The following is a 22,674-nucleotide window of genomic DNA, read 5'->3' as shown; positions in this document are numbered from 1 at the left end:
GTGTTGCTTGTGACCTGCGTTTAGTCATGACTTGTGATCTATTCTTTTATCCATGCTTGTGATCACAATAATATACAGTGTCAAACGTGTCTATACAGTGTACAGACTACAAATACAACAGAATATAATATGAAAAATTAATATAAATTTAATGAATTAATATTAAATATAAACCAACTAAAGGTGTAGAATCTAGATCATTGTTTTATATTATTTCACAATATTAAATAATTATATTTGTGTTATCTAACCTTTGTATTCAACAATACTAACAACAAAATTATGTTTGATCAAAATAAATAATAAACAAGAAGTTTTTTTTGTAGAAAAATGACTTTTTAATGGTAAGTATGATTTTAATATGTTTTTTTTTAAAATTATATTTGCTTTAAAAATAAAATAAAAGTACAATACCAAATTCGCGTCGAAAATCTCATGTTAATTGATATAAAACATGGGTATTTTTTAACACCCGAATTAACCATAATTAACCCAAATAAATTTACATTTAACCATAACCAGAAAAGTTCATTAACCCGAAACACCCAAATTCAATAACCAAAATTTTCCTTAAACACCCAAAACCCAAAACCCGAAAAAAATTATTCCGGTGCAAAGCCCTGATTGTGTGTGAATGTAAAGATCAAAATACAACATTTCATAAGTATATTTATTTGATGAATTATATATCAATAACTTGGTAGTTGTTGGGTGGCAGTTATTATTAATTGTTCTTTGTGCATTTTATTAAATTAGATTCCCTAGTTATCCATATATGAGGCAAAGGTGGTTAAATCAATGCAACATTAAAGGAATACTACCTAATTATTCATACATATGTTCATCACATTTTAAAAAAGAGGATTATGTTAGTACTAGACTTAACAAGTATGCAATTCCAAAACTTGTTGAGTAAGTTAAAAAAATGTGTATATTCTATGTCATTGTAATATGATTATTATACTTTTTGGGAATTTAGAGACCAAATTGAAATACAATATGTTCCCTCACATAGCAAAAATGAAATATTAAGCTGTTCAGAATCAAGTGCATCACATGTTGAAAATAGGTATTATTTAGACCTTGATAATAAAATTATGAAATTCTGAAATGTTTAGTAGGTAGGTATATATTATTATTTATTATTATATTACATTTAACAGTCCAAAAATATCTACTAGTACTTTATCCAGTGTGAATGACCACAATGAAAAGTAAGTCTAAAAAAATGTGTATATATTATATTTTATGTCAATATGTAATAATATGATTATTATACTTTTTGGGAATTTAAGAGACCAAATTGAAATACAATATGTTCCCTCACATAGCAAAAACGAAATATTAAATTGTTCAGAATCAAGTACACCTGTATATGTTGAAACTTGGTATTCTTTAGACCTTTATAGTAAAATTATAAAATTCCGAAATGTGTAATATATATTATTTTTCTCAATTATCTAATTTATTCAACAAAAATAAAATAGCATACATACTAATTAGATACATACATAGTAATAAATTAGATTAAATAAAATTTGAATAAAAAAAATATTGTTGAGCATAAACCTAATAAAAATAATGATAATAATAATAAATATTTAAAATATTTTATCCCGCCAAATGTAGAACCAATGAGAAAGCTGTATTTTCATATGGGTTTTATTTCGTGTGCAGAATGGTAGGGTAAATGATCATTTATTATCTATGGTAAAGACGCTGTGTGTAATGGCAAAATCTGGTGGCTGTGGCCTTGAACACGGTCTTTAGGAGGGCGTGGCCTGCATTATCACTTAAATAAATCATATCATTATTATCACACAAAAAGAGACAGAACTGATATAGTGTTTTGTAATGCCCATGGACTAAGATATAATGGACTGGTATCGCCTTGGCGAGGGGGGTAGACATAGGCGTACATAGGGTGTGAATTTAGGGGGTGCTGAAATAATTTATAGTACACAGACCCGTGGGGAGCGAAGCCCCCCACTACACCACCCTAATACTATAATAATTGCATTGCTATGAGTAAGCTCAATGATATAATTTATTAAATTAGGAATTTTAAAAGTTTTCTTAGTTACTATATTTATGATAGTTTTAATTCATTTAAAATGCCCCAGTTATGTTATTTATGTAAAAAAAGTACCGAAGGTATCACGAGTTTTGTGGTGACTAGTAAAAGACTAGAAACTTGGAAAAATGTTTTTCAGGGATTAAGTGTCGGACAGAGAATCTGTGAAAAACATTTTTCATCAGCAGATATTGTTAGAGAAAAAATTGTGAAAGATTCTACTGGCAATATTTTGATTAAGGTAAAAATTCTATAATTAAAAGTTAAAATATATTATAATTTTTTTAAATCTTAGGAAAAATATAAACATGCTATTATTAAGCAAGGAGCTGTTCCCTGTGTGAATAATGTATTTTCTTCTTTCGAAGAATTCCATAAAGGTACAGATGATGACATATTGGCTACTCCACTGTCTCCACTTGTTATACCTGTAATGGTAATAATGTATTAATATAAATAAGTTATTAGTTAAGATTACCTAAGTAAATTCCTTCAGTGAATTTCGGCCAGATTTCAGAATATCAAGTTTTATACTTAGTTATATACCTAATGTAGGTACATTTTTTTTCTATTAGGAAACACAATTTACAATATTTACACATTTTTACAATTAGCAAAATCAATGTATTTACATAGAATAAAATACACCTCTGTTACTAATTTATTATTTACTTTATTAGGGACTATTTTTATCAATAAAGTTTATTGAAAAATTGAAATACAAAACATTATAATCTAATTTTACATTTTTTCTAGAAGCAATACACAAATAAAAGGCTAGCTTATTCTTCCTCAGATTATGTTCTAAGTGTACATAAGAATGATGATGTACCTACTCTGAATGCAGACGTATTTAATCAAGTTTATTGTGGCACAAATGGTGTAACTATGCCACCAAATTGGTCAAAAATACTGCCTGCCAACAAAAAAATTGTTATTTTCAGCAAAATCTTATTAAATGAAGAATCAATGTCTCCCTACTTTGAAAGGTCAATTAGTGTGGATGAAGATTTAGTTATAGAATGTAGGTATCTTAATAAGGTTTTTAAAAATGAAATACTATTGGAGCAGTTAAATTTTACAAAAAGTTTAGATGGAATTCAAATCTTATTAAGAAATTTGATTCAATTGATATGTGTAAAGGAATAAGTATACCAGAGGAGCACAGGAAATACAAAACTAAAACAACTTGCTTTGATGTAGATGGTTGTTTCCGACATATAAACTGTTCAATAGTTAATAATTATGAAAAAATTTCGAAAATTAAAAGTTGTAAATACTGTACAAAAGTAGGTTACATTATCCAAAATAAAAAGTATAAACATACTCGACAAAAATTGCATAGAATACATATACAAGTGACACCAAGTAAATAAGAAAAATTAAAACAACTACGAAAACAAAGTCAAATAAATATTCAGTTAAAACAAAAATTAAAAATAGATTGTTAGAATTAAAAACTAACTTTCAAGTGTTACAAAATAAATTTAAAACTTTACAAGAAGATTCAATTTCTCAACAATTAATGCATTATAATATTCCATCTAATCAACAATTATTAATCAAAGAAATAGTGTCAGCAGCAAAAAAAAAATCCAAAAGGAAACAGATACACGGAAGAATGGATAATACTTTGCATGTTACTCCATACTAGATCACCTTCTAGTTATTCTTTTATGCGTGAAAATCAGTTACTGCCAGTGCCATGTACAAGAACTATGAGAAATTATTTATCTATCATAAAATCATCATGTGGGTTTGACAAGAAATTTTTTGATCTAATTATAAAACACTTAGAATCAAAAAAAGATTTTCAAAAACACGGTTTATTGATTTTTGATGAAATTTCTTTACGTGAAAGCATTTCAGTAAATACTACTACACTTAAATATAGTGGTCTAATAGATTTTGGTGATGAAGAAGGCTTAAACGATTTACCCAAACCAAAATTCTTAAAAGATAAAGCTACTCACGGTTTAGTTTTCTTATTTCAACCTTTAGCAGATTCTTATACACAGCCGATTGCTGTATTTACCTCTAAAGGTCTAGTTAATGGTTTAACATTGGCACAATTAGTAATAAAAGCAGTAGTCTTGTTGGAAAATGCTGGTGCCAAAGTTCATGGACTGGTTTCAGATGGTGCACAAACCAACAGAAAAGTATGGGCGGAACTAGGTATAAGTGGAAAATTGAACAATTGCATAAGTCACATAGAGCATTTTGTTAACGAAAATAGAAAATTTTTTATATTTTCTGATACCCCACATTTGTTCAAGAACGTGAGGAATCGCTTACACAATAATAGAGAATTAATGGTAAATATTTAGTTTAAATGTGTACCTACATTACTCAATAGACACTAGTTACAGTATTACTAAATTTAATATACTAAATTTCTATATATTAGGTACCTTACTACTTTGTAGTTAATAATTTAAAGTATTTACCTAATGATGAAAAAAATAATCTATAATTTCTTATAATTATAATTATAAAAAGTATTAGTAATTCAAAATAACAAAAATGAAAAGATAAAATTAGTATTTTGCATCTAAAAGTTGTTATGTATTTATTATAGATATATAATATACATACATTTATTCAAATTTTTTATAGGTTGATCCAAACGATGATCTTATAAAATGGGAACATTTTGAAATTCTTCACCAGGAAGATAAAAAAGTTTGTGACAGTCAATTAAGAGTTTGCCCTAAAATCACAGATAATCATTTACAACTGTTAAATACATGCTTGAAAATGCGTGTTCGCCTTGCAGTTCAAGTAAATTAAACTATTGAAGAGTTATTAGTTGTAAAAAAATATAAATGAATATAAAATAGACATATTCAATTAATTATTAAAACGTACTGTTGTATGTTAAGGTTTTAAGTAAATCTATGTCTGATGGTCTAAAATTCTACCTGAAACATCATATTTCTGGACTAGAAGATTGTGATGCTACTATAAATTTTACAATGATTATGAATAACATGTTTGATGCCTTAAATGCAAAAAGGCCATTTGAAGGAGTACGACCAGGGTGAAACAATTTTCAAGTTAGAAATAATGTGTTCACATGTGCATGTGCATAGCTCATGTTTGCTTTTTGGATTTTGTGGCTATGATGTGTTTCAATTTTGTTATATTTAGTTAGTCATATTGTGCATCTATGTTTATGTACCTGACATATTTCATCATTGTGTTAAATTATTATTTGCAGTATTTTAAGCTTAGGTATATTTACAACACCATTGTTTTCTTTTCACTTTGTTATTTTTTGCACATGTTAAACTATGTTTTGATATATTCATGTGAAAATTGAGGGGCGACAATGCAAAACGTACTATTGCCAAAAATTGAAAAATTGAGTTATATATCATTTCTGATAGTAAAAACCACGAGGAATCGAATAGCGTGTTCAGATTTGGCCAAAACGTACTATTTCTAGTGTATATTTGATGATAAAGTTTCATAATTACTGCAAAACGCACCATTTCCATCGCTAAAATCGTGTCAAAAAGAACTATTTCCAAATTACATCAAAACGTAATATTTCCCATGCTATTTAGTATCATTTTAATAAGTATTGATGCAAAACGTACTATTTTCAAAATTATGCGCAAAATGTACTATTTCCAGATTGAAGCAAAACGTTATATTTCCCATGTTAAAATGTAGTAATATTAAATCAATTATTTGCAAAAGGTACTATTTCCAAGTGTAAAAGATATAGATGACATTTCAATTTTAATTGTTTATTATTTATTATTCTTTAATTATTTCATGGTGATATGATATGGGACTACGTTATTTTATTTTATTTACTAGTTGGTGCAACTGATAAAATTCAGTACATGCTTTGGTGTTGAATATAATCACAGATTATTTCGCTCCAAAAGTTACTATGATGACTATCATGGTATTATGATAATGATAATACACTTCACCTTAAATCTTACCAAAAACGAATTATGTCAAACTCCCGAAGCAGAATGATGTCAAAAAACTTCTAAAATTTTTTATAATACCAGAGGACGCTCAAGAATTTTATGAAGACATTTTTAAAAATAATGATGATCCTTCAGATGAAGATATTCATTATTATGATGATGATAATGAATAAATTCATAATTTTTTTTTTTTTATTTTTTTAAATAATTTTTAATTATTTGTATATTTTTCTAATTAACCACATACCATGTTATTTTATTTAAACTTATTAGGTGTTATTATTAAAAGGAATATACTATGCTTAATAATAAGTTGTTTTTATTTTATAACCTAATTTATTATTTATTTTTTATTGTATAATCTACTATGAAATTTTTTTTAATGATTATAAAATAGGCTTTTGTTGTTATTTAATATAAATATACCTAAGTATTTTCAATTTTGTGATGAAATTATACTAGAAAAATACTCTACTTAGTTTAAAAGAAAAGTAAAGACTTGTTATAAGAAAAGCACAGAATGCTAACTAAAAATTGTGATAATTTTACTAAATAATTTAATTTAAGTTAAATTTATTGATATTTGTTTTATTTCATATATTTCATATTTATTTTCATTTTACTTATAATAAAATTATATGCTATGGTATTTTGTTTAAACTCATTAAGTTCTATTATTAAAGGGAAGTTCTCTATGTTTAATAATAAGTTGTTTTTATTTTATTAATTTATTATTTGTTTTTATTTATATATTTTTTTTAATAATTAATAAAAAAAAATGATTTCTTTGTTTATAATTTTTAATAAAATAATACTAGAAAAAAACTAGTTATTAAGAAAAGTAAAGACTTATGAGAAGAGCAGACTGCAAATTAAAATTGTGATAAATTAATTTAATAATTTAATCAAAGTTAAATATATATAAATATACTTGTTTTCATTTCATATATTCTATAATTAATTTAATTTTACGTATAGTAAAACCACATTTTATTTTTTTTTTAAGTTGTTATTGTTAAAGTGAATACACTATGTTAAAATAAAAGTATTTGTTGATTTTATTTTGATTTGTATGATTATGGACTTCCTTTTTAATTATTATAAAATAATGTTTTATTATTTTTAAAAAAAATACAAAACATTGCAGCAATTTAACAATAAAAAAAAAGTATGGCGAGTATTTATTTTTTCATGAAATAGTTAATTACGAAAAATAAAATTCTAGGTCGTTTTGTTAAACAATTAATATTAAAAAATATGCCTACCTACCTTTATTCGTTAAATTATGTCAAAATGAACTATTTAATGGAAATAGTACGTTATGATGAAATATAACCAAAACGTACTATTTCCATCGAATTTTGACAAAACGAACTAAGTGGTGGAAATAGTACATTTAGGCACGATTCACTTTAAAAAATGATGTTTAAATTTACCAAGTCTGAAATTTAAATATAAACAAACATCATAAGTAAGTTCAGTTTTTTTTTATGTATTTTTTGAATACTTTAGATTTTTACTATGACTTTCTGATAAGCTACTATAGAAAATCGATGTTTCTGGAAAAAGCAAAAAATGGAAATAGTACCTTTTGCATTGTCGCCCCTCAATTGACAAAGTCAAAAAACAAAACAATAAATTACCTACCTAACACTAATGAGGCTTTATTAAGAAACAATGTAAGTTTAATTGTTCTCTCTTTCTACTGTGTTTAAATATTCAGTATTTAGATCCACAATCTATGATCTCTTGTAAAACTATAACTTAGTTACTGTACTTTTTACCACTTTGGGATGTTTAAACTTTAAACAACTAGATAGTAACCCAAAATGTATATTGCTTATAAATGTGTATTTACTATTAACAATACAAAATGATCATTTTTTATAGCATAAAAATAATATAATTATTAATATCAAGGTTTTAATTAATTCATTGAAATGGCTTGATAGCTGGGAAAGTAAAATTTTAACAGGAGAAATTACAGAAAAATTATTCTTGACCAAAAGTACCGCAGAAGGTTTGCGAGTTACTCTTAATTCCACTATAGCTATGACAAACTATTTAGTTGAAAAGTTTGAGTTTAAATACATCTTAACTGGCAAAATAAATCAAGACGCACTTGAGGTATTTATCACTTTCAATAGTAATAATTTTAACTTAATTTATAAAAATCATATGCATATAACCTACTTTTCATTGAACTATAGAGATTTTTTGGAACAGTTCGAATGGCTTCTGGTGCGAATGACCATCCTGCAACACCAACTTTTCTACAAGTATACAAATTACTTTCAATATATGCACTTATAAAACCACCCAAATACGGTAACTGCACAGTTGATTCAGCTGATCCAGCAGCTCATTTAATAAGATTATCAGATATTAAACAAATATATACAAATACAGAATCAAAAAGTCCAACTGCACTTCAAAATTTGAAAAATAAATTAGACGATTTAATTTATGATGGAAGATGGGAATTTATTGACATAGTGGAACATGATTATGCGTACACACCTATAATTGACTGTCTCAAATATTATATAACAGGATACCTCTGTCATCAATTAAGTAAAAAAACAAAATGCCAAATATGTAAAAATGCATTTATAAGTACAGCATCTGCAAAATATTATCCAGAAGCTGATCTAATTAATATTAAAACAAAAGGAAAACTAACATATCCAAACATGATATTTTATAAATTGATAAGTGAAGTAGAAGATTGTTTTATAAAAAACATTAACAGTCCAGATGTTTTTGAAAAAACAATAGATGACTTAATCGACAATTATCAAACATTTCAGTTCCCTTGTCCAGAGCATAAATGTGACATTCTTGCATTTTCAATCAAATATTATTTGAATATGCGAATGAAGCAGTGGTCAAGAAATGAAAACCGAGAAACTATAAAAACAAATGCTAAAAAAAAAAACTGTCTAAATTTTGTACCTACCTCATAATATATACAGGGTGATTTTTTTATCATGAACCACTCATTATTTCAAAAAGTATCAATGTTTTTTAAAATATTTTTTTACAAAGTTTCATATTGTTAAAAAAACAACGTTTTTATGAAAAAAATAAATTTTTTAATATTTTTTATCCTTATAATTTTTTAAGTTTTTTACTTTTTTGAATGGCAACCTAGAGTTTTAATTTCATATTCCAAAGCAGAATATTTTTCTAAGTATTTTGATACGTAAAAATCGAATTTTGGAAGAATAGTTCATGAGTTATAAGTATTTAAAGTTTAGACAAGCAGAGTAGTGGACGAACATTTTGCGGGGTAACCCCGTACCACTCCACTCCGCCAATCTAAACTTTAAATACTTATAACTCATAAACTACTCGTCCAAAATTCGATTTTTACGTATCAAAATACTTAGAAAAATATTCTGCTTTGGAATATGAAATTAAAACTCTAGGTTGCCATTCAAAAAAGTAAAAAACTTCAAAAATTATAAGGATAAAAAATATTAAAAAATATAATTTTTTTATAAAAACGTTGTTTTTTTAACAACATGAAACTTTGTAAAAAAATATTTTCAAAAACATTGATACTTTTTGAAATAATGAGTGGTTCATGATAAAAAAATCGCCCTGTATATATATATATATATATATTGTAAACACTAACAGAGGGCGAGCCGTTCACGTCAAGGCGGAAGCGAGCGTTGCCGTCTGTTGTGTATGAGTAGGCAGTCAGTCAGTGTTGACCGTAGCGTCGTGCATAAGCGTGCGCACAGGGGAGGCAGGGGAGGCGGTTGCCTCCCCTGCGAGATTTTCCTCTACACCAAAATATAATATTATACCTACCAATTGGAGAAAATCGGGTGGGTGGATTGGAGTCTGAACCTCCTTAGCTAAAATATTGCCTCCCCTGCCAAGAATACCTACGCACGCTTATGGCGTCGTGTACCCCCTGTGCTGTTATGCAAGGAGGTGGTGTATTATTCATGATATTATGTTATTAAGTTGTTCTGTTAATATTTAATGTTAATATAGTGATCTCGGATATTAAACCCTGTGCGTTGTGTATTCTTTAGTGTTGAAGTTAACATTTATACGTCAGAAGTGGGATACGTGTGTGCGTCTCGCGTGAGTGTTAATTCTCGGTAGTGATTCCCGTTGTCTGAATCGTCGGTTCGACTTGGTTCGGGTGCTAGTTGTTCGGAGTCGTAACCGGGAAAGTAATCGTCGTGTTTTAAAAAAATCATAGTTATCGTTCGTGAAGCGTGCCGGTGATCAAGGTCACGGCGTACCGTGTGGGCCGTTCAGCAGAACACGCGGACGTGGTTGGTACTACCGTATTAAGCGTGCGTGTAACCTTAAATGTGTGGTTACAACCGCTTCGGTTGGTAACGTATACCGTGGTTGAAGCGGAGTAATTGGTAACGTTGATACCGTTATCACCTTTAACATTGTTGTTGTTGTTGTTGTTGTGAAGTGATAATGGGCGACGAGAATGACGGTAAGAATCATAATCCCGTATCTGTCAAAGCTCCATCGTACAACGAGTTGGTATCTCTCGTCGATCGATTGACTGCTCAGTTGGAAGTTGCCGGTGGCGGGAATGTTACTACTGTGCTCGACGAACTTGAAAAGTTAAAATCGTCCATCAACGCGAAGGTTGATTCGGACCGGACACAGCCCGAACGCCGAGAACCTCTCGAGTTTCGCGTGGTGTCTGACCTGGCTAAAGGGGTCGATAAGTTCTACGGACGAGAGTCGTCCGTCGTAGCTGAGGATTGGCTACTAGCTGTGAAAGGGTTAGTGACTGTAAACGCATGGCCGTTTTCTTGCACTTTACAATATCTACGAATGCATGTAGAAGCCGCAGCGAAAGACTGGTTTATAGGTCGCTCGTTCTACGACTGGGTTGAATTTGAGAGGAAATTCAGGATAACGTTTGTACGTGCATCAAGTGTTTCTGACAGATTAGATTTGATGAGGGCCCGCAAGCAAGGTAAAAACGAGACCTTGATGGATTATTTCCAACCGAAAATGCGGATGTGTCGGGAACTATCCTTACCCTTTGAAGATTCCAAAGATTATCTCCTTCGTGGTCTGTACGCGAGGAATTTGGCATTGTACGTCGTTGGACGACGGCATGTGGACGAGGACGAGCTGCTTACAGATATGCTTGCGTGGGATCGTATGAACGGGCTGCACCAACCTACGGGGAGCTCTGATCGGAAGAGTGAGTTCGCTAAGACACAAGCGGCCGAAAAGAGTTCGACTTCGTGGACTCCACGGACCGTTGTCAAGCGGGTACAGTCCAAACCCACTGAAGTCTGTGCGTCGTCGGGAAGCTCTAGTAACAGCGCTGTGATGTGTTGGAACTGCAAGTCACTCGGACATTTATCAAAAGACTGTCCAACGCGCCGAAGATCCGCCACATGTTATGGTTGTGGTGTCGCAGGCCATATTCGACCGAATTGTCCGGAACGGGGCCAGCCCAGCGTAGCCGTGGTAGAGCGCGAGACGAGAAGCCACCCCTACCGGAGGTCTGGGCGAATCAATGGCCAAGAAGTCGATGTTTTGCTTGATACTGGCTCACATTATAATTTGGTTAAGGCGAGCGTGGCCATAAGTTGTGGCCTTTCAGTGAAACCCGCGGTAAAGTAACTTTATGGTCTGGGCAGTACTACCGTTCCGTCCGTGCGGGCTGTCGGTATGGCTTACGCTGAGATCGCCGTAGATGATGTGTGTTCGGGGTGAGTGTCTTTGTTGGTAGTGCCTGATACCGTACAGCAGCCCGATGTAATCATAGGCCGGGAGTGGTTGGATATGCCATCTGTAGAATATCGGAAGGTTGACGGGCGGTTGCATTTGTATCGCGTTGAGCCGTGTTCGGGCCAGACGGAATCCACTGTCACAACAGTTGGCTGTGACGCCGTCTACGTTAACGCTGTGGAGGTGCGTGGCGTTCCGGAACGTGACCCGTTGGTGCTAAGCGATTTCGCCTACGTTAAGCCTGACATAGACGTACAGGAGCGCGACGATCTGTTAAAAATTGTGAATGAATACCGTGAATGTTTTGCGAAGGGACTCAGTGAGCTTGGATGCACTCCGCTGTTGAATGTCGACATCAACGAAGTACCAGGAAGCTTCCCCGTTGTTTGCCGACCGTATAAGACTTCTCCGTCCGATCGGGAGGAAATCGCGGAAATAGTATCCGAGTGGAAACAACACGGGGTAGTGTGTGACACTGTTTCGCCATACGCGAGTCCAGTGCTACTGGTGAAACAGGCTGGCGGTAAAAATCGACTTTGTGTGGATTATAGGAGGTTGAATAAGCAGACTGTCCGACAACATTATCCGCTACCAGACATGCAAGAGCAGTTAGAGTCCCTAGCTCAAGATAACCTGTTTACGCAATTGGACTTGGCGAGCGGTTATTTACAAATACCGTTGTCGCCCGAGGCATCTGCCAAGACCGCGTTCATTACTGCCGATACGACGGGGCAGTTCACGCGAATGCCGTTCGGTCTTTCCGGAGCAGTCGCCGAATTTACACGACTGATGCAGCGGGTACTAGGACCGTTACAAGGGAAGATCGTACGCAATTATCTTGATGACATGATAATAGAAGGCAAAGATTGGTCCGATATGCTGAACAAACTTAAGTTAGTACTCGATCGTCTCAGAGAGGCAAATTTAACCTTGAAGCCGACGAAGTGTTTGTTCGGTACCGAACGTGTTGAGTTTTTGGGGTTCGTGGTGGAACACGGGCAGATTCGGCCGGGACTAGAAAAATCGCGCGCTATTGCAGAATATCCTACTCCTACGGATGTACACGCGGTCCGACGTTTCCTAGGGTTGACGGGATTTTTCCGCCGCTTCGTGGTCGGGTATGCCACCGTTGCTGAACCGTTGACCAGTCTATTGCGGAAGGATGCGGTGTTTGAATGGTCTGGAGAGCAAGAAAATGCGTTCCGCAGATTGCGCGAGGCACTTGTTGGGGACGCTGTGCAAACGATGTACCGTCGTGATGCTGAAGTGACTGAGCTGCACACCGACGCGAGTGCAGTTGGGCTGGGAGCCGTCTTGCTACAGTCCGAGAAACGAAACGACCCTTTAAAGATGGTGTACTGTGCCAGTCGACGAACGAGTGAACCCGAATCTCGCTACCACTCCAGTAAGCTGGAACTGATGTGTATAGTATGGGCAGTGAACAAGCTCAGGCAGTTCCTGCTGGGGATTAAGTTTGTAATTATAACCGATTGTCAAGCTTTAGTTTACCTTAATAATTTCAAAGGTCAAAATGCGCAAGTCGCACGTTGGTACGATTCACTCCAGGAATATGAATTTGAAGTACGATACCGGCCAGGAACACAGATGGCGCACGTCGATGCTCTCTCTCGTGCACCTGTTGGAGAAGAGCGACCATCATTGGACGAGTTGCTCACGGAACGTACCGACGTGATAGGGGTTGTGTTGTCAATTGAAGAACGTGTTGCCATGTGTCAGTCGGCTGACCCCGAGATTGCCAGGCGGAAGGCGGAGTTGGTCAATGCACCGGAGAGTGAATTTGTATTGCGCGACGGATTGTTGTACCGTAACGTTCACAACAAGTTATTGTTCGTCATGCCTAAGAGCATGAGGAAGAGTCTGGTAGTCACTGCTCATGATCTCAGTGGACATCCCGGAGTGGACCGGACTGTAGGCAACATAATTCAAGATTTTTGGTTTCCGGGCATGAGGCGATACGTGAAGCTACATGTCCACATGTGTTTCGAATGTTTACTAACGAAGAATCCGCGGGGAAAAAGGCCTGGATACTTGCATCCCATACCTATTGGTAAAAGGCCATTTGAAACAGTACATGTCGACCATGTTGGACCGTTTGTAACAACCACTGAAGGATTCAAGTACATTTTAGTTATGGTGGACAATTTCACAAAATATGTGTCCTTATACGCAGTCGAAGACACCAGTGCTGAACAGTTGATTGTACAGGTCAAACGTTTTGTCGTTACATTTGGACTTCCAGGGCGACTGATTACAGATCGAGGTAGTTGCTATACGTCTGGAGTTTTCGAAGAGTACTGCCGACAACAGGGTATTTGTCTAGTGTGGACCTCGTCTCGCCACCCTCAGGCCAATGGACAAGTGGAGCGAACTCATAGTGTGGTCATGGCTACCCTTCGTACTGCTGGAGTAGACTCCGATGGGTGGTCTGAGTTGTTGCCAGAGGTGCAACGCTTGATCAACAATAGTGAGAGTAAGTCCACTACTAAAACCCCGTTTGAAATGTTGTACGGTTATAGGCCAAGATTCCACTTGGGTGCGTTGAGAGAGTTGTCTACTACTGCCAACGATTGGACACCTCCAGCAGAGGCACGGGAAGAGGTACGCGCACGTATGGAACTTTCTAAACAGAAGGTGAAGGCTGCATACGACCTCCATCGTCACGACAATATCCACTACCAGGTAGGAGAAGTGGTAGTGATGAAGAGGGCTGCCAGCTCAACTGGACTCTCTAGGAAGCTACAGGATCGGTACAGAGGTCCCCTAGTCATAACCGAGATCCTACCTGGGGATGTGTATCGAGTCGTTGAGCTGTGCACTGGGCGGCCGAGTAGATTCGCTACTACTGCGCATGTCTCCCAGTTAAAGTCATGGAAGCTGACAGACTCTGACCCCGTAGAAGAAGAAGCTGAAAGGAAGGATATGACAGAAGGAAATGCAGGAGAAGGGGAGGTGAAAGAAACAGTCTCTGCACCGGAAGCAACAAGTGAGCAGGAAGAGGCACCTGTGGATGGACCGGACGTTAGACCCCGCCGCGAACCAAAGCCACCTGTTTGGATGAAAGACTACCAGGGGAATTATTAAAGTAAAATCTTAAGTCCTGTTATGTGAATTGGGTGTTTGTTTTCAAATTTCCCGAACACAATATGTATAATTAAGAAAAAAAAAAGTCAATAACACATATTTTGATTAGACAACAAGACTTCGACTTTTTCATTACATTGATGTTATTAATTAGTATTATGAATTATTAAATAGATGATAAATTATTCATTTATTAGATTTTGTTGATTATTTATATTTGTTAAATGCGTTAGTACATTGGACAATAATTATTTTGTACATGCTTGTATTGAAAACAATTTTATTGTATAATAATGAAGTTTTGTAGTTTTATAACTGTTCTTTTAAAAATCTATTGTTGATAACTGATAGGTTATATTTGATATAAAATATAAATATCATATTATAAATTATAAACATTATTATGCTTATGAAGTTTAAAGTCTTATAGTTTTAAAATTATAATTATATTTGTATTTTCAATACTGAACTTACTACTTAGTAAAGCTGTATACAATTACATGACATAAACTGTATATAAAAAAAAAAAAAGGGTATATTTGGACTGTTAAGGCCCTAAGAATTAGGTGACTTTTATTAATTGTTTAACTTAATCTGATATTTGCTGTTGATGTTAATTGTTATACTATAATATTGTTATAAATTGGTATTATAAATTTTTTTTTTATTTCTATTTGTTATGCCTATTTGCTGTATTGTTCAGTTCTGTTTAAAATGTTGTATTATATATTGTAAACCCCCTGTCGAGGACGACAGTTTTCGTCAGGGTGGTCGAATGTAAACACTAACAGAGGGCGCGCCGTTCACGTCAAGGCGGAAGCGAGCGTTGCCGTCTGTTGTGTATGAGTAGGCAGTCAGTCAGTGTTGAGGTTGACCGTAGCGTCGTGTACCCCCCTGTGCTGTTATGCAAGGAGGTGGTGTATTATTCATGATATTATGTTATTAAGTTGTTCTGTTAATATTTAATGTTAATATAGTGATCTCGGATATTAAACCCTGTGCGTTGTGTATTCTTTAGTGTTGAAGTTAACAATATTACCTCGGCAAATTTTATTTTATAACTATATACCTATCTTGCTTGACATAATAATTTTTATTTTACATCTGTACCTATGCAAAAAGTCCTTTAACAAAAGTATTTAAAGTACTTAGCAACAAAGTACCGGCACAAGCTACACACAAATTATTTTATACATTTAGTATTTACATAATATATTATTTTTAATTACTATTTTAAGACTATAAATAATTGATATTTATATAATATATATTATTATATTAATATTATAATATATATTACTATACATAATTGATTTGCTTAGTGCACCATCTAGTTTTAAACAATAAATATATAAACTAGCGTCGGATTTAAAATTAAATCACTAGAGCGCAGCAAAACGCTAGATCCGAATTTTTAGTGCGATATCGACCACAGTTTTTTGTATAGATAACTCTTGAGTTGCATGGGCCTGGTTCACACGTTGACGAAGAAATTGGAATTGTTATTCCCAATAGCTTACAGACATTTGGAAACGAACTTTTATAACATTGATTTTTCATGCCTTCATATATAAATCTGGCTGGTAGACTATTCATTAAAACCATCATTTCTGCTGATAAACTAACTGTTGATATTTTCAAAATATCCTGATATACATAAACAGATTTATATAATAATATTTCAAAAGATATGACTATGTAATAAACATTTTAAATAGTTTATGCGGTGCTAATTTTAAACCTGGGAGTGCTAAGCACCCCCAAGCACCCCCCTATGTGCGCCTATGGGGGTAGAGAGTAGGGTTCACAAATGTCCGGTGTTATCATGATGGCAAGTGACTTTAGCTGTTCTTAGCGCGCATAGTGGTTTAATTTTAAACTATTGACTAGCTACCATGGTGGCCAATTTAAAATACCCATCTCATTTTAATGATTTTGTATTTATTAATAAATAAATCAAAAACAAATTATAATAAACATTAAGTTGTAAACTAACACACACACATGTAATATGTGTGTAAGGTTAGACTAAATTTACTTCTTGTTTGTCTCGATATTTGAATATAGAAAATTTTAACATCAAAATGAAAGTTAAAAAATGTTCTGTTAAGGAATGTGAAAGTACAAAACGCAAACCAAAAATTTCGTTTTTTGCTCCACCAAAAGCATTATACTCTGAATGGAAAGAAGCTATAACCAATGCCAATTGTTGTGAAACATTGGTAAAATTTGTATGTGCTGACCATTTTTTACCCGAAGATATACACTTGTGATGAATAAAAATCAAAAGAAAAATAATGCGAAAAAGAAAAAGCATTCAAAACTGGTTAATATATAACACTTTAATAAACGATATAAAATAATAGTTATGTTTTTATTTGTTACTTGTGTAAATAAACTTTGTCTTGTTATGTGAAAATTTGAATTTCAATATTAAGATTAAGAATAAAATAGTTTAACAATATTATTATTTAATTCGTAGTTTAAAATTAAACCACCATGCGCGGTAGTAACAGCTAAGGTCCCATTACACTTGATAACACCAGACATTTGTGAACCACCGAAAATGTTACGATACCAGTCCATTATATCTTAGTCCATGGTAATGCCCATTGGCCATTCCGTTGTTTGGTTGTTACTTGTTTCCGCTTTTATAATTCCGTAACTAAGAGGGATACACGTTGTTAACATTCTATCAGATTACGGATACGGTACAATTTCCAATACTTCAACCAGTTGGCTATCAGTAGCCGTAGTGTAAAGTCGTCCGCAGTACTCCGTTACTCCGTAATCGCGCGTGTTTTAATTAATTTCAATGCATTCCAATAATAAAAATACTTCACCTCAAGACCTCAACCTTCCTGACACTTCAAAGAAAAGAACTAGCAGTGCCGTTCTTACACCTCCTCACACTAGTAAAAATAGATTTTCTCCACTATTAACTCTACAAGACACCGGCGAAACGAACATTAACACAGAAAACGACAGTACTCAGCAACCACAGGTCAGACCTAAAATCCCACCTATATATGATTATAATATTTCCGACTACGAAAACTTTCATACTTCTTTAGATAATATAACTTTTGACAATTTCTCCATTGTTAATACAAAATCTGCCCTAAAAATTAATTTAAACTCGATTGACGACTATAGATCTGTAACTAAACATCTCGACGAGACCGAAATTGAATACCACACATACCAACTTCCTGAAAATAAACAACTTTCTGTAGTCATTAGAAATCTACCTGTTAACATATCGGAAGCTTGTATTTACAATGAACTTCAAGATCTAAACTTTGAAGTTGCTTCAGTCACACGCCTTCAAAACCAGTTCAAATCGCCAATTCCAATCGTAGCAGTTTTATTATCAAAATCATCTACTGAAATATTTTCCTTAAACAGACTTCTTCATTGTATAATTATAGTTGAACCACGTAAGCCCTCCAAGGATATCCCACAATGTACAAATTGTCAAAAATTTTCCCACACCAAAAAGTTCTGTCACCTACCATCAAGGTGTGTCAAATGCGCGGGTGACCATCACTACAGTCAATGTCAGAAACCAACAGACGCCCCTCCAAAATGTGTTAACTGTAGTAGTGATCACCCAGCTAATTATAGAGGGTGCACTTTTTACAAAGAAATATCAAGAACCAAAAATAAAAATAAAACTAGTAAAAATCCGTCCAATAGCAAAAATCACATAAACACAATACCCAACGCAAATACTCAAAATATACATTCAAACCAAGATAACACTAATATGCATTATACATATGCCTCTGCGTGCAATAGTAATAGCAATAATAATAATTATAGAGGTAAATCAGCCAAATCCACAGATAACGATAGTGATTTTATGAAAACTCTTTTACCACTAATTAACACATTTGTTACCCAATTAATGCAGAAAATAATACAAAACCTGCCAGTCATCATACACAGCTTAAACTTAAACACCAATGGAGCCCCATAATACCCTATTATTAAATTGGAACGCTAACGGTCTTAAAAATCAAAGAAATACTTTACTAGCTTTTCTTAATCATCACAACATTCATATCGCATGTATTACTGAAACGCATTTGTCGCATTCAGATAAAATTAAATTCCCTGGCTACAAAATTTATCGCGCTGATCGTATTACACAATCTCGTGCCATGGGCGGAGTGGCTATTCTAGTACGGAACAAAATCAAACAACAACAATTGCCTACACTTGCCCTTACGTACCTAGAAGCCGTAGCAGTTTCCATTAACATAAACAATAAGTATATAACGTTCGTCAGTGCGTATCAACAATAGGAGGTTGCTCCTAGTCGCCAAATGCTTATCGCAGATTACGAACAAATCATGAACCTAGATAACTCGGTTATAATTGCCGTTGATTTAAATTCAAAACACATTAACTGGGGATGCCGTGTTACAAATCCAAATGGCTCTAAATTACAAGCATTCATAACAAACACACCTTTTTCAATATCAGCTCCAAATACTCCTACTTACTTCCCAACAGATATAAACCGTCTGCCCGATATATTAGATATTTTAATAATTAAATCTGTCCCATTTGTATGCGTACATGAACCTCTTATCGAACTCGACTCGGATCACATACCTGTTAAAATAACGATTAACTCACCCTCTCTTTTCCGCCGTACAAACAACTCATTATTCAAAGGCAAACCAGACTGGAATAGATTCTCTAACCATGTACAATCTATTCTGAAAATACCTACAAGCATACTTACCACTAAAATAGCAGAACAAACAGCTGATCATTTGACTTCACTTATTCGTCGCAAACATTTAGCCAGACGTATCTGGCGAAACCATAGGAACCCTACAGATAAAAAAAATACTAAACCGACTCACCAAAGAAGTTCAAGTAGCTTTACAAAATTACCGTGTATCCTCATACAATAGTTACCTGTCAAACATGCGACCGGGTGAATCAAATTTGTGGAAAGCAACAAAACGACTATTAAACCAAGATATCAACACCATTCCCCCTCTCCGCACTGATGATAAACTTGTCATATCCGATCAAGAAAAATGTGTTGTTTTTTCAAACATGCTGCAAAATACCTTTTATCCCAACCATATCTGTAATCCAAGCAATGACCTAAGAGTAAAACACACCTTAGAACTACCAAATTATGAAGTCCAAAATTCTATTAATTACGTAACACCAAATGAAATCAAACAAATTATTAAAAATCTCCCGAACAAAAAATCATCGGGCCATGACAAAATTACAAATCTTATGTTAAAAAAATTACCACCGAAAGGACTAGTGTTTATTACCACTTTATTTAACTCTTTATTGCGTCTTGGTTACTTTCCACCTAAATGGAAAGTTGCAAACATAATACTAATAAGCAAACCAGGGAAGGACAAATCAAATCCTGACAGCTACAGGCCAATCAGCCTCTTATCTTCAATTCAAAATTGTTTGAAAAAATCATTCACACTAGACTTCTTTTCTATTTAAATGCCATAGATATTATACCTAAATTCCAATTCTGGTTTAGATCAAATCATTCTACGGTTCAACAATTACTTAGAATAACTGAACATATATTAATACTGCATTCGAAAAACATTGTCATACTGGAGCGGTATTTATAGATATTTCAAAAGCTTTCGATAAAGTCTGGCACGAGGGCCTACTGTTTAAACTAAAATCCATTAATACTCTAACTTACTTGTTCAATATTATTAATTCATTTCTACTTAACAGGCAGTTCGCTGTTAAAATAAATGATAACACCTCAGACCTTATGCCTATATCTGCTGGTGTACCTCAGGGCTCTAAGCTTGGTCCCATACTATTTAATATCTATGTTTATGATATTCCCCAGTCACCTCGCACGAATATTGCCCTATTCGCAGACGATACTACAATATTCACAGAATCTCGTAACATTGAAGCAGTAACCACAAATCTACAAGCACATCTTCATGAAATATCTTACTGGTGTAAAAAATGGCGTATTCAAATAAATGCGTCAAAAAGCACAGGTGTTATCTTCAGTCTTCGTCCTTACCGCTCCCCTGAACAACTAACATTTAACAATGTAAATATACCTTGGAGCTCGTCAGTAAAATACCTCGGCTTGATATTGGATAAACGGCTAACATGGCAGCCTCATATCTCATCCAAACTTCAACAGGCATATCAGCGGCCAGCGCCTCTCTATGTTATACCCTATTCTTAATAAAAAATCGCCAATACAGAAAAAATGCTCACTTATGCGTGTCCGGTCTGGGAGAAATGCGCGTCCACTCACATCAATAAAATTCAAATTTTTCAAAATAAAGTGTTACGTATTATTGCCAACGCACCTTGGTTTATAAGGAACGCAAACTTACACAAAGACCTTATGATCCAGGAAATCACAGTCCATATTAAAACCGCATCAAAAAACTTCCATACCTCACTGCTCAACTCCTCTGGCTCACTTCACTATCAACTTCACATACATCCGCCTCAACGTAGATTAAAACGTGGACATCCGCATGACCTTCTGGTTTAATAACTCCACACAATATACAGCAGCTATTTGTTACTCGTAGCGTCTAATATTAAGTTTTATAACTTGTTATGTATTATATTACATCTGTTTATACCTTTTTATTGTTAACATTATTATATCAGTTCACTGTTACTTAATTATAGTCAATTACGTCTCGGCGTAACTATCACTAATGTACATATTATACTAGATAGCAAATTCATCATACTATTTAAATTTTATATAAATTAATAATCATGTTAAAATTGTTAAAAATGTACCATCCATTGTAATATCAATAGATGTAGATAGCCAAGGCTAGGAACATCTTATTGTATCTAATTAAAAAAAAAAATAAAAAAAAAAAAAATAAAAAAAAAAATACTTCAACCGTAGGGATACAGTAACCCGATCAGCTGATCGAGTGCCTATTCTATTTTCTATATTGTTCTGTGGTAATATTATGCAAACCGATATAGAAATTAATTATTATTTATCGTTGCAAAAACCTAATATGTTTTGATATGTCACATCTAACATGATTTAAATGTTAGATTGGTTTATATATCAGGTATCGGTTATTGAAAACGAATCACCGAACAAAAGTCCGGCGAAAAAAGTCCGACGAACAAAAGTCCTGTTCAAAAGTCCTGTTACAAAAGTCCCACGAAAAAAAGTCCGATGTCATAAAAGTCCCGCGAAAAAAAGTCCGGCTTAAAGATACCCAATAAATCGAAAACAATGTAGTTATATTTTTATATTATTATTTTTATTATCTTTTTTATTCATTAAGTGCCAAATAATTATAAATAAATTACAATGTTTTTTATATTTATACGAATAAATCCTTTTTTTAATGATCTTTTTAAGTACTTTTTTTATTTTTAGTGCATATTTATCAGTTTACGGGTCATATATAAGCGCAGAACTGTACTAGAGTTCTAGAGCAGCTGTACCTTAAACTTATTCTTTATAATCTGGTGTACATAATTTTCGATAGTGGTTTACCCCTCGTAAATAAATAAACCGGACTTTTTTTCACGGGACTTTTATGACATCGGACTTTTTTTCGTGGGACTTTTGTAACCGGACTTTTGTTCGTCGGACTTTCTTTCGCCGGACTTTTAGGTAGAATCCCATTGAAAACATGTCGGGAAAATACTAAATTAAAAAAATTCATATATTTATTAAAACCTTTGTATCAGTTACCATCGAAGAAAATTGTTTCGAAATCTATTTTACCACAGTTATAAGAAAAAGTTAGAAATAATCAAGGCTGGGCA

General features: G+C 33.5%; 1 protein-coding gene across 1 annotated transcript; it reads left to right on the top strand.

The window, feature by feature from the left end:
• Nucleotides 1–454: 454 nt before the first annotated feature.
• LOC149057068 (uncharacterized) lies at nucleotides 455–1,218 on the top strand. Its single transcript, XM_089223279.1, has 5 exons — nucleotides 455–458; nucleotides 523–664; nucleotides 757–912; nucleotides 980–1,069; nucleotides 1,164–1,218. Exons 1-5 carry the CDS (start codon nucleotides 455–457, stop codon nucleotides 1,216–1,218), a joined length of 447 nt encoding a protein of 148 aa, XP_089079405.1.
• Nucleotides 1,219–22,674: the final 21,456 nt, after the last annotated feature.

Source organism: Diuraphis noxia, unplaced genomic scaffold, assembly GCF_037042655.1.
Source record: "Diuraphis noxia isolate RWA-SAM2 unplaced genomic scaffold, SU_Dnox_SAM2 contig0003, whole genome shotgun sequence".
Taxonomy (NCBI): domain Eukaryota; kingdom Metazoa; phylum Arthropoda; class Insecta; order Hemiptera; family Aphididae; genus Diuraphis; species Diuraphis noxia.
Note: the sequence above shows the minus strand (reverse complement) of the source record. Positions and strands in the feature narration are given on the sequence as shown.

Coding starts and splice junctions, on each gene's coding strand:
- LOC149057068 (XM_089223279.1), top strand. Junction 665..756: donor CAAAATACAACATTTCATAA/GTATATTTATTT, acceptor TTATTAAATTAG/ATTCCCTAGTTATCCATATA. Junction 1,070..1,163: donor GCATCACATGTTGAAAATAG/GTATTATTTAGA, acceptor TACATTTAACAG/TCCAAAAATATCTACTAGTA.